Source organism: Trichechus manatus, unplaced genomic scaffold (assembly GCF_000243295.1).
Source record: "Trichechus manatus latirostris isolate Lorelei unplaced genomic scaffold, TriManLat1.0 scaffold00079, whole genome shotgun sequence".
Taxonomy (NCBI): Eukaryota; Metazoa; Chordata; class Mammalia; order Sirenia; family Trichechidae; genus Trichechus; species Trichechus manatus.
The window spans coordinates 549,272-568,430 of record NW_004444015.1 but is presented as its reverse complement, the minus strand read 5'-3'; the positions used below and the strand labels follow the sequence as shown (position 1 = coordinate 568,430).

Sequence of the window (19,159 nt, the reverse complement as noted above, 5' to 3'; positions counted from 1 at the left end):
AGGCTGTAGTCTTTGATCTTCTTCAATAAGTGCTTCAAGTCCTCTTCACTTTCAGCAAGCAAGGTTGTGTCATCTGCATAATACAGGTTGTTAATGAGTCTTCCTCCAATCCTGATGCCCTGTTCTTTTTCATATAGTCCAGCTTCTCAGATTATTTGCTCAGCATACAGATTGAATAAGTATGGTGAAAGGATACAACCCTGATGCATGCCTTTCCTGATTTCAAACCACGAAGTATCCCTTGTTCTATTCAAACAATGCCTTTTGGTCTATGTACAGGTTCCTCATGAGCACAATGAATTGTTCTTGAATTCCCATTCTTCACAATGTCTTCCATAATTCGTTATGATGTTAAGATAATTGTTAGGATGGCATTATGAGCCAGTAATTAATGCATAGATGTGAAGGAAAACTAGGACATGGCCTTTTTACTTGAAAATCATGAACATGGGTACAAAAATCAATCTTACCCCTCAATCCAACACCTTCTTCTCAGTATCGCACATGCTCTGTTTTGTATTTGAAACTTTACCGGGGGTAATTGAAGCCAAATTAGCATAGGCTCTGGATTAGCCCACTTTGATATGTTACCTCAATCTTTACCTAATAACTAACTTCAAAAAAAATTGTTTAGATTTAGATGATGCTTTGCATAAATACGGAGTCATTACTGATGTTAAAAAGAGATTTGCAAAAGAATGCAGGGAAATAAGAACACCGAGTTGCAGAACCCCTCCCCACTACCATCTCTCTGTCTCTGTCTCTCTCTCTGTCTCTGTCTCTCTCTCTCTCACACACACATCCACACACAAACATGTTCCCAAGGGATACTGTCCCCTATTCCTTCCCCTGTGTTTCCCCTAATTCCTTGGTGTATTTGGCAGAGGGGCATACTTGCAGCGGGCATTTACTTAGCAGATAGCATTTTAAAATGTGCTTCCACTATATTAAAGAAAATGTCTACATGGAAGGTTAAAGGGGAAGTCTTAGGAATGGCAGCCCCGAGGAATAGAAAGACCCTCTGCACCGGGTAGTGGCTGACACGGAGCCCAGGCTGGCTGTAAAGCAGTCCTGTTCCTGAGCATGGCCCCATCTCAGCGGCCAAGAACTGTAGTGTTTGAGAAGAGGCTCGAGTGAGGGCATGGGGTGGAGACACAAACTCTTTGGGGTTCAGGCAAGGAACAAAAGTCTGTGCTTCCAGAGCCTTTGGAGTGGGGATTACTTGGAGTCCTTCTTTCTCAGGTTTAGAGGTGGGCATGTAGAACTAGGTGGCCTAGAGGGTCAGGCATGGGGAATGTGAGGGGGAGAGCAAGGCATGGAGCTGGGGGTCTGCGAGGCAGGAAGGCTCAGTGCAGTCAGGCTGTGAGGTGGGCCCCTAGCCCACCCTTTACTCCAAGCCAAGTTTGTTTCCTAAATAGGAAATGGACTGAAGAGAACCCCCCAAAATGTTAGAGCCCCATTTCTGAGAATGCAAACAGTCCAAAGGACAGACAGGAGACGCCATACCCCAGCATGCCAAGAGGTGTCTGAGGGTGATTTTTATGGGGTACATGGAGCAAACAACTTGGTAAGGAGGCGTGTTGATTATCAATGATGGCAGAGTAGCAAATGGTGTCCACTTTCAAACGCTTTGCCTGGTCAGCTCTACAAATTTAAAATCAAATATTACAAAAGGCTAGTCCCATACGATCATACCTCCTGAGAAGAGTTTTTAAAAGAGCTTACAAAAATTATGAAGAGCGAGGCATCTTCTCATTCCCTTATTCATACACCCAACAAACAGCAAGCAAGACCCGACTTTAGTCATGTCGGGGCTGGCCCTGGCCCTGCTCAGCAAAGCCACTGCCCTTTTGGGGAGCTGGGTGGCCACCCTTCTAGTTGGCTCTCTGACTAGCTGGGAGACAGAGGCGAGCCCCTCCCCCTTGCTGGTCCTCAGTTTCCTCTGATCAAATGAGGGGTTGACCTCACCCTTTCTTGGTGATAGAACTGTTCTGTAAGATGGCAACAGAAAACAAAAGTTCATCTTAATAAAACTGGTAAAACAAAATGAGAGTGTTGAGAATCACAGGCTCTACTCTGTGTCTGCATCCGGAAGATGGGCAACCTTGGCTGGAGGCTTCTGCATGGAGTGAAGGAGGCCAGGCTTTCCTGGGAAGGCAGGCAGTGTGATGGAACCCAGGGAACACTGACTCGGCCACACCCAGACCTGGTTCTGATCTAACCATTGATATTGGGCAGGTCACTGGGGCTCCTGAGCCTCATGTTCCCCATTTGTTCTGTGGCCACAGTGCTGCCCACCTGCCTAGCTCGCAGATTCACATGTCCTTAGTGAGCATGTGCTGACTGGGCTGTTCTCCATCTGGTTTGAGACTGAATGAAGCGATGAATGATGTGATTTTTCTTTCAGCCTACTGGTGGCCACACCCCAGCCCCCACCCACAGTGCAAGCCAATGGAGGATCTGGAAGTTCCAGTGACTCAGAGAGCAGCTCCGAGTCGGACTCAGACACTGAAAGCAGCACCACTGACAGCGAATCCAATGAGGCCCCTCGCGTGGCCACTCCAGAGGTGGGTGGGGCCCCAGCCATGATCTGCCTGTCCCTGAGTAAGCACCCCCGTCTCAGTTATCTAGTGCTTGTGTAACAGAAATACCACAAGTGGGTGGCTTTAAAAACAGACATTTATTTTCTCACAACTCAGGAGGCTAGAAGTCCGAATTCACGGTGCTGGCTCTAGGGGAAGCCTCTCTCTCTCTCAGTCGGCTCTGGGGAAAGGTCCTCGTCTCCTTCAGATTCTGTAGCTCTGGCATTCCTTGGTTCCTTGGCAATCTTCACATGGCATCTGTCTGCCTTCGTTTGTGCTTGCTTGTCTCTGTGTCTATCTGCTCTTTTTATAACTCAGAAGTGAGTAGGTTTAGGACACACCCTACACTGGTACGGCCTCATTAACATAACATTAAATTGCATTATGGAAAGTCATTACATTATATTACATTACACTACTTCCACAGGTATAAGGGTTAGGATTCTCGCACATATTCTGGGGGACACAATTCAACCCATAACAACCCCCAATACACACACGCACACAAGCACACTTTCAGCAGAATATTTACTTCTTTAGAGTCAGAAAAGTCTTCAGGTATTTGATAGCATTTTTTTTTTCTCACATACATACGTTTCTTGCTGTTTGAGTTCGGCCAATTTGCTTAGCTACTCTGAACCTCAAGCTTCCTCACGTGTAAAACTAGAATAATCATAACTCTGCTAGTAACATCTCTTTTGAAAGAACCAGTGGAGCCAGCCCAAACCCACTTCTGGCCCTGGAGCCACTACTCATTAGTCTAAGTTGAAGCACTGAATTGCCACTTGACACTTAAGGCCTAAAAGGTGTGGCTTTCCATAAAGGTAAAATGTGATGATTGAGAGGTCACTTTTTTTTTTTTTTTACAGTTTGCATCCTTCAAGTGTGTTTCATGATAATACACGAAAACATTTAACCCGGCCAATAAAATACCAATATCATAATTGTGAAAGAAAAGAATTTGCTTTTCCCCTGCCATTCTCTTTGAGCCTGCACCGGCTACAGCAAGCAATCCCCCATGGGTCTTCACATGCTGCTTTTTCAATAATCAGAAAAGACTAATAGAAATATAGTAGTACTATTACTACTATTAATAATAACCAAATTAGTTGACCCCAACTCATGGTGACCCCACGTGTGTCAGAGTAGAACTGCACTCCACTGAGTTTTCAGTGGCTGATTTTTTGGAAGCTGATTGCCAGGCCTTTTTCCCAGGCATCTCTGGATGGACTTAAACTGCCAACCTTTTGGTTAGCAGCCAAGCATGCTATCCATTCGTACCACCCAGAGACTCCACTATTAATAATAACTAACACTCACTGAATATAAGCCATGAGCCAGGCACTGTGTGAAGCTCTTTACTCACGTTTTCTCAAGCCTGGTCATTATGGGGCCCTACTCCATTCCAAGGAAAAGGGACTCAAATGGCATAGCAGTGGTGGCAACGTCTACCCAGTTCCCAGGCTTTGACCAGCTCAGGGCACCTGAAGGCTAAAGGAAAAGAAGGGGACAACAGGATATTGCCACAACCATCAGCCCCCACTGCCGGCGTCCCTAAGACCTCAATTGACCTGTCACTTGCCCCATCGCATGGGAGATGACCAGTCATTAAGTAAATGTCTAGTAATTTGAGTTTTTTCTCATAACATGGTGTTTTTATCCATGGTCTTTACAGTCTTTCTGCTTTTCTAGTAGTTAGGAAAACAGTGTTTGCCTAGTAGCATTTCTCATTTGGGAAGGGCCTGAGTTAGGCCCTTCTTGACCTGAGTCGTCCTCATAACAACACTATGGGGTACTTGCTATTGTCTTCCCATTTTACAGATGAGAAAATAAGGTTCAGAGAGGTTAAAAAAGAACTTCCCGCATGATCTCACAAGCAGTGGTAGAGCAGGACTGAAACCCAGGCCAGTGTGTTACCAGAGCTAGTATTCTGAACCCCAGAGCTACGCTGCCCACAGTGGCAGCTGGTACAATTTCCTTACCTCTTACCTGCCATTGTCCTGTGCAGCTTGGAATCACAGCTGCTCGAGTATTTTTAATTCTGTCACCCTCTATTGGCTGGTGCCATAAGCCTTAGCTGATGGCTTTCGAAAGAAGATTGGTTCTAATAAAAATGATGATTCTTTTAGTTCAACTGGCAGAATTTCGAGTTGGAAACCAAGGACCTGAATTGTATGTGTCATTCCCATGGTTAACAGCAGACGCTAATGTCTGCACGCATGTCCCCATAAATTGGTTATTGCCCATACACTGAGGAAAGTGCAGGGGTTTTTTTGGAAGTCAAATCTTTTCATCCTTCAGTAAAAATACAAAGGGCCTGCTCTGTTTGCAGTGAATTACAGTGTCATACAGGAGGCTTTGGCACTTTGGCAGATGGAAAGCCTGTTCTTTTGAGTTACATTTGAGGCACACTTACATTTCCTTTCAGTATTAGAGACCATTACTTCTGCCTCCTGGTGAGAGGTTGAGTAATGAGTCCCCCCAAAGGATTTTGAGAACAGGTTTCCCTGCCAGGTCCCCTTGCCCACCCTGTGGAATAATTCTCTCCTTCCTGGCCAGAGCAGAGACTATATTCAGAGAAGGAGTGGAAATTAGTTTGAATAAGGAGACTGGGGTAGGTTTATGGAGTTTCTGGCAATTTAGGTAATTTGATTAATGTGGTATGTATGTGTGTGTGTGTGTGTGTGTGTGTGTGTGTGTGTGTATGAATGGTCACTTAGTATCCAAAGCTTTTATTAGCAAACAGTCAGGGTCCTGAGAATTTTACATACTTCCCAAATGTAAAATTAATTTTTGCTGCTGCTTCTCAATCTGCAGCCTGAGCCACCCTCCACCAACAAGTGGCAGCTGGATAAATGGCTTAACAAAGTGACATCCCAGAACAAGTCATTTATTTGTGGCCAAAATGAAACACCCATGGAGACGATTTCTCTGCCTCCTCCAATCATCCAGCCAGTGGAAGTCCAGATCAAGGTGAAGACAAACCCCAGCCAGATCCTGGCTGAACCCAAAGAAAGGCCTCTCCTCAGTCTCATTCGGGACAAAGCTCGTCCACGGCCCACCCAGAAAACTCCAGAAACAAAGGCTTTGAAGCATAAATTGTCAACAACTCTTGAGACAGCCTCTCAAAGGACAATTGGGAAAAAACAGCCCAAAAAGGTAGAGAAGAACAGTGTTGACGACTTTACCTGGTCCAAACCAAATATTACCAGCAGCACTCCCAAAGAAAAAGAAAGCGTGGAACTTCCTGACCCACCAAGAGGCCGCAACAAAGCCACTGCCCACAAGCCAGTCCCAAGGAAAGAACCAAGGGCTAACATCCCCTTGGCTGCTGAGAAGAAGAAGTATAGAGGGCCCGGCAAGATGGTGCCCAAGTCTCGGGAATTCATTGAAACAGATTCGTCTACATCTGATTCCAACACAGATCAGGAAGAGACCCTGCAGATCAAAGTCCTGCCTCCTTGCATTGTCCCTGGGGGAAACATTGCCAAATCCAAGGAGACCTGTGGTGCCAGCCTGACCCTCAGCACCTTAATCAACAGTAGCATCAACAACAACAACCTAACCATCACTAACGAGGAGCCAACTTTTTCACCCCTGCCTGTCCTGCATACTGAGCTGCTGTCTCCTCTACGAGACCACGAGAATCTGAAAAATCTCTGGGTGAAGATTGACCTTGACTTACTCTCTAGAGTACCTGGCCACAACTCGTTCCAAGCTGTGCCTGCCAAGCCAGACCACAAGGAGACTGCCTCGAAACCGAAGCGTCAGACTGCTGCCTCAGCCGTGGAAAAACCCGCCCCTAAAGGCAAGCGTAAGCACAAGGTAAACTGTTCTGAGAGGCCTGCCAAGTGATCCTGAGCAGTGGCTGTCTGTTGGCTAACTTGGTCTTGAGTCTCACTTTCAAGGAGGCCAATGGCAGTGGATTGCAGGCTTTGGTGAAGGCAACAATGCCTTCCCTGGGGAATGCACGATTTCACATGACCAGAGAGGAAGTGCTAGGAATGCTCAGGGTTTGGCAACCAATGGTGTGAACATTCAGTAAGGCCCATGAGGGATTATGATGTGTAGGAAAGAAGATTATGAAGAAAGATCACGTCCCTAGTGTCTTAGTTACCTGGTGCTCCTGCATCAGAAAAACCACAAGCAGGTGTCTTTAAAGAATAGAAATATATTTTCTCACAGTTCAGGTCATTCTTTGTGATAACAAAGGTTCAACCAGTGGTCTAAGTGTACCTTCAGACCAGCCCATGCAAAGGTCCAAAGGCGTGCCTTGCCCATGTTAATTTCCTTGCATGTTGTTGATTGCATAAGTAACTTTTAGTCGCCCACAGTCTCCACGCTGCTTGGACAGGATGTATGCCAAGAGTTGCAATGTTAATTCCGAAATACTCATTTGTGGGGTTATTGTTGATGGGAGAAATGTCTGCAAATTATAGATTCTCGTTACTATTGTTTTGAGATTCCTGTGCCACCAAATCTTTAATCAGAGGTTAACATCACATCTCAGCTCTCTCAAATGACAACTCCTCAGTAGGACTAGGCGAGGTGAGGCTGACTGTTTCTCTGTCCAATCAAAGGTGTATGTTTGACTTCCCCACCCAATCTAGAAATTAAAATAGGAGCAAACTGTCTACTGTGATGATTTTTTTAAATGTATGAAACATGGTTGTCTGAATGTACTAAGTATTTCAGGCTCTGTGTATCTTTTTGTTCCTGTTAAAGCCAACAGAAGTTGCAGAGAAAATTCCTGAGAAGAAGCAGCGCCTGGAGGAGGTCACCACCATCTGCCTGCTCCCACCTTGCATCTCACCAGCCCCACCCCACAAGCCTCCCAACACTAGAGAGTGAGTTTGCCCTGTCCACATATGATGGCTCGGTTGTTCAGACTCATAAGAGATCCCAGTTGAAACCACTGGGGGAATCCTGTCCCAGAGGAAAGTTAGGTAAAAACAGGAGTTGCTCAGTCCAGACCTGACAGCTGTACCCAGCCACTGGTCTAACAAGGTGGGATAAGTGTGTAATACAGGCTACCAGATTGGGGTGGCAACATGAGCTTTGTAGCAACATTTCTCTACTCCAACTCAACTTGATCACAGAAATCAGTCCAAACAAATTTTTAGCACTAAGCGAAGCAAGGAAGTAAATGAATTAAAAAAGGGAAGCATCAAGAGGCACCTCTTACTTTACCAGATCACCTGCTTCTGGAGAACTTTCATTTCCGATGGTGATTAAACACTTGCCCTGGAAAAGCAACCCCTGGGTCTTAACAGGACGGCCAGCTGCTTCCTCTTTGGTGTCCTTACTTAAAGTTAATATGAAGGTTGAGGGCCAGGAGCTACCTCCTGAACTCCATGGAGGCCAGGAGAAGGACACGTTTGGTGAGGTCAGAGAGATGAGGGTCTGGGAGTTGCCCTTTGATTGGGATAGTTCTGTGTTTGGAAGGCAGCTGGGTTGGACATGTTAATTCCAACCAGCTGGCACCTCTTCTCTCTGCTCCCTCTCAGTGGAAGGTGCCAGTGTCAAGCAGCAGGCTGCCTTGTCTCCCCCTCACTCAAACTGTACCAACCTTCCCTTGAGAAGTCCTGCCTTCTGTTTATACCAAGCATTTTGACCACATTCTTCTGTCTTATAAATATAATGTAACTAACAATCATGTCAGCTGCTTTAACCATTCCATCTGGGTAATCATTGCCATAAATTCATGTAAAATTAGAGATTACTTCCATCAAAGACCAGTTTTGGAGCCTATTAACAGCCCAGAGCAGAGAGGCAATCTGGATAACTGCTGCTAACAATTGATTTCACAGATTACTGTTTAACATCAGTGATATGACATCAATCTGCCACAGATAAGATGTCAGAAATAAGTTATCAGCTTACATTTGTCTGAATCCTTGCTGTTTTGAGATGAAAAGTAGGAAAGAGGCCAATTACCACTGGCCTTGCTCTCTATACTCAGGAGAATTGGGCCTGGGCTGCCTCCTCCCTGGAGATCCATAGCTATTTGTGAGGTGCACCTGTATCACCTGGTAGAACTTGGCTCTGAAACATCCCATCACATGTTTGGAATTCTCAGAACTAGAAACCCTTCCAGTGGAGCAAGCCAACGCCCTTGACCTCAGGGTGATTCTGGTATATGGGTAAACATGCTTCTACCCATGGGCAAACATGGTCATTCTGGGACTCTCCTTTGTTTCCAGGAGGAAGGACTCAAATGGCATAGCCGTGATGGCAATAGCTGCCTGGTTTCCAGCTTTGACCAGTTCAGGGCATCTGAAGCCTTAAGGAAAAGGCAGGCACCTAGCAATTCCACTCCCAAAGACTTGAAAGAAGCAACGCAAACACACACACACATATACCAATGTTCATTGCAGTACTATTCACAATAGCCAAAAGGTGGAAACAACCAAAGTTCCATCAACTGATGATAGGATAAGGAAAATATGGTCTACACATACAATGGAATATTATTCAGCCATAAGGAAGATGGAGTTCTGATACATGCTACAACATGGGTGAACCTTGAAAACATTACGTTCAGTGAAATAAGTCAGTCACAAAAGGGACAAATATTGTATGATTCTACTTACAGGAAATATCTAGACTAGCAAATGTATAGAGACCAAAGTTTATTAATGGGTACCAGGAGTTGAGGGAGGGAAACTGGGAAGTGACTGCTTAAATGGCACTGAGTTTCTGTTTGCGGAGGATGGAAAACTTTTGGAAAGAGATGGTGGTGATGGTTGTACAACATGGGGAATGTAATTATTGCCACTGAATTGCACTTAAAAAGAGCTAAAATGGCAAATTTCTTGTGTATATATTTTACCACAATTAATTTTTTTTAAAAAAAATTAAAAGAATCACCAAGCTGAAAAAATAAAAGGAAAAGTCAAGGAACAGCAAGGTATTAGCCCCTACAACCATCAGCCCCCACTGCCAGTGACCCTAAGATACCCATTGACTTGCCACTTGCCCCATCTCATGGAAGAGAAATGACCAGGCATTAAGTAAATGTCTAGTAATTTGAGTTTGTTTTCATAAAATGGTGTTTTTATCCATGGTCTTTCCAGTCTTTCTAGTAGTTAGGAAACCAATGTTTACTTAGCAGCATTTCTCATTTGGGAAGGGCCTGAGTCGGGTTCTTACTCTCAACAAACAAATCCAAAACTGGCCTCTCAGAAGTCTTCTCCTGGGAGCTCTCTCCTCAAGCTTTACCTGCTCCTTTGTCCATTTGTTGACCCTTCAAACCAAATCCTTGGAGTTTTCTAGAAGACAGCATTCACTTTTCTAAATGTATATTCTAAACCCAGCCAAGAATGCCATATGAGACTATGACAGCCGAGTTTCCCATCATCCAACAGAAGGATCCTACCCAGTCCTTCCCTGTCCTTCTCTGGAGCTTGAACCATCAGCATGGCCTCTGAGGGTTTGTGGGAATAGTGATGCCTCCACTTTTCTTGTTTGCTGGCCTTCTCTGGCCTATTATGTGAAGTATGCAAAGAAGCAAAACTCTTCTTATAGTGGGAAGCCATAACAGAGATAGAGGAGTCTCTAGAAAATGCTCCCTGGGTGTCTTTTCCCAAGTAAGTCATCAAAATCCCCATGGTTCCAGGTCACTTCCAGGCAGATGGATAGGTGCCAGGTCACTGGTGCCTACTGCACAGAATGTACTGAGTCCCCACTGGTCAGTTTGGTAGCCCTGCATTATGGTAGTAGCCAATGGCAAATAAACTGCCTCTAAACGGCAGCTCTTTCCCTGGCAGCCCCCACTACCTTCTCAGGTAGCTCAGGTCGTAGGAGAGTGGCCATAGCTAAGGAACCATTTGCGTTTTATAGATGCCCAACAATGCTTGTCATCTCACTATATAAATCCCCAAAGATCTGATGCCTCCATAATGATTATAGATAGTATGGTCTGATGTTTGTGGAGCTTCCTCATGGACAAGAATCTTAATCATTCTGTTCACCATCATTTTAGTTAGGCCTCACGACTCTCTTAAAATGGTTCTGTGTGTCAAAGCATTTTAAAAAATCCATTGACACATATTTTAAAATTAATTCTAACCAATTAAGGTAATGAAATAAACAGTTATGGTTTCTTTCTTTAATTTTTACTACGTGACAAAAATTGACATAGGACCACATTTCTGAAATAAAAGGTGGAGAAGATGACAAATATTATTACAATTAGCAAATTTGTGCAACACAGGGGAAGTGGAACAAGGAGACTGTATTGACTTCTACCAGTTCAGAAAATCAGACCACTTGAATGCTTGTTCAGCTTTGATTTGTTGCTTTGAGATATTGTAAATCTATATTTCTAGACACTGACTGAAATTGACCAAGAGGAAAACATAAATTCTTGTTGACTTAATTTGCTATTGAAAATTGTAGTCAATAATCATGAAAAGTAAATGGCTACGTAGTGCAATATTAGTTGTCCCAGAAAAGATTAAAATTCAAGTAATCTTCATTGATTAGACTAAGACAGTAACTAAAATGAAAATCCATGACCCAATTACCATGTTAAGCAGCTACCATTAAGGTTTTAGTTGTTCTTTTTTCTGTTTTATTTCCAGTCTCAGTCTATTTGATGGTGCCCATTTAATGGGCAGATAAATCAGTTCAAAAGCACAGGAGTACTTTTCGGATTGAAGCTGTTTAATGTCAATATGACAAAAGAATATTTTTTAAATAGAGTTTTGTAGAGTACATCAGTACTTCAATATAATAATTTAAGGTCAGCGGCTCATTATGCCTTGGCATCGGGGTAGAACAATTTGTATGCAATTTGCAATGTGTTACAGGAGTACTTGGTGTGTTATGCATTTCTAAGTGATTTATAAGCATAGTATATCTTAAGAAAATATCCTTCCTCTAATTGTTTATTGTACCATTTATTGAGTGATTGAGCAGTTAAGTTCTAGGACAAAGTAAGTAGGCACCATCCTGAAAAATGATGAGTTTAAAGTCTGCATTGTATTTTCCATAAAAATCTAATTAGCGGTATTCTTGAAAGGTTGCAAATATCACAGTGTAGCGTACTCCGTTAGACATTCACATTTATCATGGAGTTCTGCTTCAAAAACATGTTTATTTTTGGATACATATGTATGACTATATCTATATCTGTATCTACATATCTATAATCTCTATAGATCTATATCTATAGCCATACCTATATCTATATATCTATATGCATTTTTATATATATACCCTTTATCATAGCCAAAGGACCACCAGTTAAAATGTTACTTTAGCTGAAAATACCAGCATCATGGGGGAAAAATCAGAATAACTAGAGACAAGGCTTTATGACACCCTATGCTTTCTGTTTCTTCAGAAATAATTCATCCAGGAGAGCAAACAGAAGGAAAGAAGAAAAGCTGTTCCCTCCTCCACTTTCCCCACTGCCAGAGGACCCCCCACGCCGCAGAAATGTCAGTGGCAACAATGGTCCCTTCAGCCACGAAAAAATCATGCCTGTGACTGGACAGGTCACCTCGACCAAACCTAAGAGAAGCGAAGGCAAATTCTGTGCGACTTTCAAAGGGATATCTGTGAATGTAAGTGTCTTAGGAGAGATAGAACTAAGTGTCCAAGAAGAAACAAGTTAACTCAGTTCATTTTGACCAGATGGAGATGTTGCAGGGGGAAAGGAGGGAGAGGCAGATAGAAAATATAGGTGTGTGCATACACAAATACACAAACTCTCTATTATTTCAAATCTTGATTATTCCAACTCAGGAAGAACTTTTCATTCCAGGTTAATTCTCCACCCCATCTTGCTTCCCCAGTCCGACTGCAAGGGCAGAGACTGGGGGCCTTAGAGAGCCTTCAGTCCAATCCCTTCCTGTCTTGTGGGTAGAGGGGAGACACTTCCATAATACTGACCACCACAGCTGGCACTTGTTCCCTATGATAGGACTGAGAAACCAGTGCCTGTTCTTTGGCCATTCCTTATTTCTATTAATGCTTTGAAATCTGGAAGATTTTGTGATATAATGTTTGCCCTAACCTGGAAGTTAAGAGACTTGTGGTATAGTGCTAGCACCGCAACAGATTACTTCTAAAACATCTCTGAGTCCATAAAATGAGTGGATTTCACTAGATGATCTTGTAGATTCTAGATGGCTTCTTCCTGCTCCAAAAGTGTGTTCAATTTGGTGAACCCAGAGTCATCTCTGGTCCATTTAGGCAGAAGTCCTGTTTGTTGATTCAATGGGTGGGTGAGTGTGAACAGAAGACATGTTTATATTACTTATACGATCATGGCGGAATCAAGCTATTGCAGTCAGATGTGTCAGGAATGACATCAGCACTGTGTGCGTGGTAGATGTGGTGTTTCAGGGTTCTTGCCACAGATTTTGGCCACAGAGACAAGTGGAGCTGACTTGGACTGACCCCACTGTTTGGTCTGGGCCAGTCTAGCTCTGGCTGTTGAAACACAGAACTAGCTTAGCAGTTTCAGATGGCTCTGGTTATGTGTTAATAAAATGGTTGAATAAAATCTATGATGATCTTTAAAATATTTCCTCCATATCCATCATAACAATTTTCAGATGTGCAACCTCTCGACACATTTATCTCAGTGACCTCTTGGTGGTCGGAATTGTTTGATGATCAGAAGGTCCAGGATCAAGTGGAAATGATTGATGTTCACGGATTCAAGACATATTCACATTTGGCTTTTATTTTTAAAGTGACCCTTCACAAAGGCAGGCATGCACACCTGCAGCCAACACTGAGAGCACTGAGCTAGGGGGCAGAGTGGGTGGTGGCGTGGTGTCATAAATCAAAGATGGCTCCAGTGCTCAGAGAGCTCACTGTCTAAGGGAGGAATGAGACACATGCCCAAAGAACTAGAATTTAAAATAATTGGTGATCAGTGTTGTAAGGAAGGCACAGAGATAGGCCTCTGAATGGCCTACAATCATTGACACAACACAGATTTCCTGGAAGATGAGTCTGGGCCTTAATGAATGAGTAAGGTTAAGAAATGAAATCAGTAAACCAGTTGTCATGGAGTCAACTCCGACTCATGGCGACCCCATGTGTGTCAGAGTAGAACTCTGCTCCATAGAGGTTTCAGTGACTGATCTTTCAGAAGTAGATCACCAGGCCTTTCTTCTGAGGTGCCTCTGAATGGACTTAAACCACCAACCTTTTGGTCAGTAGTCAAGCCCTTAACTGCGCCACCCAGGGACTCCTTTAGAAATGAAGAGAAGGCTTTTTCAAACATAAGATGGTATGAAAATAAAGCAGAGGGCATGTTCAGTTTGGTTGAAGCAGAAGCCTCTGGAAGGGGGCACTGGAAGATGAGGCCAAAAGGTGAAATCAGGTCAGGGAGGGCCTTGAATGCCAGAAAAGAGTTCAGACTTTATTTTGCATTTGAGTGCAGAGCAGTGGCACGCTTGGAGTTTTGTTGAGGAAGCTCATGCTGGCAAGCAGCAGATTGAGGGGGGGACTGGAGAAGTTATCCTCAAGGTTGGGAGACCAGGAGCCAGGAGCAGGCCAGGAAGCTATCTGATAGCCTCAGAAGTCATGCAGATGCATAGAGACCAAAGTTTATTGGTGGTTACCTGGGGTGGGTGGATTTGGGGAGGGGGGAGTTATTGCTTAAGGGGCACTGAGTTTATGTTAAAGGTGAACAAAAAATTTGGAAATGGATAGTGGTGATAGTTGCACAGCATAGTGACCTTAATTAACGTCACTGAATTATACACACAAAAAAGGTTGAAATGGCAAATGTTTTGTTATATATATTTTTACCACAATAAAAAAAAGAAGCCATGAGGGCCTGAAATTTAAAGCTGAGGAGAAAGAAGGGGCAGGTTTGAAAGATCTGGGGGAGGTAAAATCAACAGGACTTGGTAATTAATTGGATAAGGGTAATGGAGAGGAAGAAAATAAATGGAATAGAGCAGTGGTTTTCAAAAAAAAGCTTTAGTTTAGGTCACAAAGCAAGTCTTGATAAATTTAAAAAGACTGAAATCATACAAAGTATTTCCTCTGACCACAACGGAGTGACACTAGAAATCAATAACAGGAAAAAACATGGAAAATACACAAGCATATGGAAATTAAACAACACACTATTAAACAACCAATGAGTCAAGAAAGAAATCACAAATTTCTTAGAGTCAAATGAAAATGAAAGCACTGCATACCAAACCTTGTGGTATTCAGCAAAGGCAGTACTCAGAGGGAAACTTACAATAATAAATGCCTACATAAAAAAAATCTCAAATTAACGGCCTCATTTGACAACTCCAGGAACTAGAAGAGAAGAGCAAACTAAGCCTAAACCTACCAGAAGAAAGGAAATAACAAAGATCAGAGCAGAAATAAATAAAATGGAAAACAGAAAGAACGGTTGAGAAAATCAATAAAACCAGAAGTTGGTTCTTTGAAAAGATCAATAAAATTGACAAACCTTTAGTTAGACTGACAAAGAAAAGAAGAGAAAAGATGCAAATGACCAAAATAAAAAAATGAAAGAGGGGACATTACAACTGACCTGATAGAAATAAAGAGAATTATAACAGAATATTATGAACAACTGTATGGCAACAAACTGGATAACCTAGATGAAATGAACAAATTCTTAGATGCACACACCCTACCCAAACTGACTCAGGAGAAAATAGAAAGTCTCAACAGACCCATAACAAGTGAGAAGATCGAATCAGTGATCAAAAATCTCCCAACAAAAAAAAGTCCTGGACCAGATGACTTCACTGGGGAATTCTGCCAAACATTTAGAGAAGAATTGATACCAATATTGTTTAAACTCTTCCAAAATATAGAGAAAGAAGGAATACTCCTTAATTCATTCTATGAAGCAAACATAGCCCTGATACCCAAACCAGACAAAGACACCACAAGAAAAAGAAAACTACAGGCCAATATCTCTTATGAATTAAAAAAAAAAAGAAATTTCCATCAAGTTGATTCCGACTCATAGCGACCCTATAGGACAGAGTACAACTGCCCTCACAGGCAAAAATCCTCATCAAAATGCTAGCAAACAGAATCCAACAGCATATTAGGAGAGTCATACACCATGACCAAGTGGGATTTATCCAGGAATGCAGGGATGGTTCAACGTTAGAAAATCAATCAATGTAATACACCATATCAACAGAACAAAGAAAAAGAACTGCATGATCATCTCTCTGTGTAAAAATGGCACGGTGAAAGTGTCAGATCTGCTCTTCTAACTGCACAAGGGGAAGGAGAGAGAATCATTATCAGCACCAACAGCCCAAGACTGATTTTTATGAAGTGGAGGTTAAACATATCTCCTTTCTCCAACTTTTTTACCAATTCTGACACCAGCTGTCCCTCTCAGAGCACTCTCTACTTCTCTGTGGGGTTCGATAATTCATTGCAGTGGCCATATAGAACTCACAGACAATACTGACGATTATAGAGTTTATTAGGGAAGTAACAAGTTACAACTCAGGATACAGTTCTTTGATCAGGACAGCCTCTTCTCAGCCATGCCCATAGGCAGGCCTCTCTCTGGCCCTCAGCCCCTCAGCGTCTTGGTCCCTCGGCCCATTGGCCCCTCGGCCCCTCAGCCTGGCTTCTGCCCTGCTCGAGAAAGTGTTACAAAGCTCTTTAGATCCGCTGATAAGTGCCCAGAGGCACTCCACTCCACCAGCAAGCCTCCTGCCCAAAGGCGCTCAGCTCTTTCTCTCTGTGGGCCAGGAAGCCTACTGTACCATCTCCTGCAAGTCTCCTGGCCCTGGTGCCACCATTTCTCTGCACTGCTTCTCGCCATCTCTCACCATCTCTGGTGTTAAAGCTCTCTCTCTCTGTGTCTTCTGGGTCTAGGAGGTTCTCAGCACAGGGACCTGGGTCCGAAGGACATACTCCACTCCTAGCTCTTCTTTCTTGTTAGTAATGTTCCCTCTTTCTGCCTCTGGAATGGCTCATTTTAAGCCTAGCAGGATGGCAAAACTGACCAATCCCCTCGTTAGGGTTCCATACATTTTATTTGCTAGGTAACACCCCCACAAGGCTGCCATGCAACTTATTTGTATTATTAGCATGCTATCCAATCCCCTTGGTAGGCCATACGCACCTTATTTGCATAGTCCCACCCAATCTCTTGGTGAGAGTTACAATACCATGGCGAGAAAGGCCATATAAAAGCAATCCATTGCACCACACTAAAGATGCAGAAAAAGCATGTGATAAAATCCAATACCCTTTCTTGATGAAAACCCTAAAGAAGATTGGAATAGAAGGGAAATTCCTCAATATGATTTAGGGCATATATGAAAAGCCTACATCCAACATTATATTTAATGGAGAAAGACTGAGAGCTTTCCCCTTGAAATCAGGAACAAGACAAGGGTTCCTGCTCTCACCACGTCTATTCAATATTGCATGAGAAGTCCTAGCCAGAGCAATTAAACAAGAGAAAGAAATAAAAGATACCCAGACTGGAAAACAAGAAGTAAAATTATCTGTATTCATGGATAGTATGATCCTGTAAATAGAAAATCCCAAAGATCCACAAGAAAACTTCTAGAGCTAATAGAGGAATTTAGCAAAGTTAAAGGGTACAAGGTCAACAACCAAAAATCAGTTGGGTTTCTATACACCAGTAATGAGAAATCTGAAAAGGAAATTAGAGAAACGATTCCATTCACGACAGCATCTCAAACAATAAAATTCCTAGGAATAAATCTAACCAAGACGTGAAGGACTTACACTGTTAAAACTACAAAACGTTGCTGAAAGATATTAAAGAAGACTTAATAAATGGAAAGATGTCCCATGTTCATGGATTGGAAGACTTAATATTGTTAAGATGTCAATATTACCCAAAGCCATCTATAGATTCAGTGCAATCCCAATCAATATTCCAACAGCCATCTTTACAGAAATAGAAAAAACAATCCTCAACTTTATATAGAATGGCAAGAGGCCCGGAATAGCTAAAACACTACTGAAAGAGAATAACAAAGTAGGAGGACTCACACTTCCTGATTTTAAAACATACTATACAGCTACTGCTGACCTTCTACTTTACCAAGCATGATGTCCTTCTCCAGGGACTGATCTCTCCTGATAACATGTTCAAAGTACGTGAGACAAAATCTCTCCATCCTTGCTTCTAAGGAGCATTCTGGCTGTACTCTCCTGAGACAGATTTGTTTGTTCTTCTGGCAGTCCATTGTATATTTGATATTCTTCACCAACACCATAATTCAAAGGCATCAGTTCTTCTTTGGTCTTCCTTATTCATTTTCCAGCTTTCGCATGCATATGAGGCAATTGAAAATACCGTGGCTTGGGTCAGGTGCACCTTAGTCCTCAAAGTAACATCTTTGCTTTTTAACACTTTAAAGAGGTCTTTTGCAGCAAATTTTCCCAATGCAATATTTCATTTGATTTCTTGACTGTTGCTTCCATGGGCATTGATCGTGGATCCACGTAAAATGAAATCCTTGACTACTTCAATCTTTTCTGCATTTGTCGTGCTGGTTAGTGATTCAGTTGTGAGGATTTTTGTTTTCTTCATGTTGAGCTGTTATTCATTAGGTTTTCATTGGCCAATTTTTTAAGAAGGAGATTGCCAGGTCCTTCTTTCTAGTCTGTCTTAGTCCAGAAGCTCCGCTGAAACTTGTCCACCATGGGTGACCTTACTGGTATTTGAAATACCAGTGGCATAGCTTCCAACATCACAGCAGCATGCAAGCCACCACAGTATGACAAACTACCATAAGACCCAGCAAGTCCAATCCTAGGTATATTCCCCAAAGACTGGAAAGCAGAGACTCAAAAGAGACTTGCACACCAATGTTCATGGCAGCACTACACAATAGCCAAAAGGTGGAAACAACCTAAATACCTATCAACAGATGAATGGATAAACAAAATGTGGTACACACATACAATGGAATACTACTCAGCCAGTAGGAGAAATGAAGTCTTGATAAATGCTACAGTGTGGTTGGAGCTTTAAGACGTTATGCTGAGTGAAATAAGCCAATCACATAAGGACAAATATTGTCTGACCTCACTTATATAAAAAGACAAGAAAAGACAAATGAATAGAGATGAAAGTTTATTAGTGGTTACCAGGAGTGGGAGGGAAGGGGAAAGGGGGTGGTTAATAGTGATGGAAAAATTGCATTGATTAAGGGTAGGGTTGCACAGGCGATTATTGTAATTGTAGTCAATAAAATGTACACCTATAAAAACTTAAATTGGCAAAAGTTGTGTGATAGATATATTTAGAACAACGACAAAAAACAAACAAACAGAGTAGCTGCTGAGGCTGCTTATGTACAACCAAACACCTCATGGGGTTTGGTTCCTTGGTTTGGAGGTATAGGGTCGTGATTTCATGGGACATCCCAGTTAATTGGCCTAGTAACTGTTCAGTGCTTCGTTCTACCTCCTTGTTCATTTCGTAGTGCCTGGGATCTTAAAAGCTTGCAAGTGGCCATCCAAAGCAAAGCAACTGGTCTCTATTCACCTGGAACAGCAGAGGAAGGAGAGTCAGAAACAGGAGGAGGATATGGAATGTGTCACATCTGTCAGTTTGC

The 19,159-nt window shown here is 42.7% G+C and overlaps 1 protein-coding gene across 1 annotated transcript in view; it reads left to right on the top strand.

Annotated features, from left to right (window-relative positions):
• The window catches only part of AFF2 (ALF transcription elongation factor 2), a 543,144-nt gene that overhangs the window by 497,790 nt on the left and 26,195 nt on the right, over positions 1 to 19,159 (top strand). The window contains exons 10-13 of the mRNA XM_023735455.1: positions 2,408 to 2,567; positions 5,400 to 6,407; positions 7,308 to 7,429; positions 11,932 to 12,154. Of these exons, the coding sequence (XP_023591223.1) occupies positions 2,408 to 2,567; positions 5,400 to 6,407; positions 7,308 to 7,429; positions 11,932 to 12,154 (1,513 nt within the window). The remainder of the gene's footprint in view (positions 1 to 2,407; positions 2,568 to 5,399; positions 6,408 to 7,307; positions 7,430 to 11,931; positions 12,155 to 19,159) is intronic.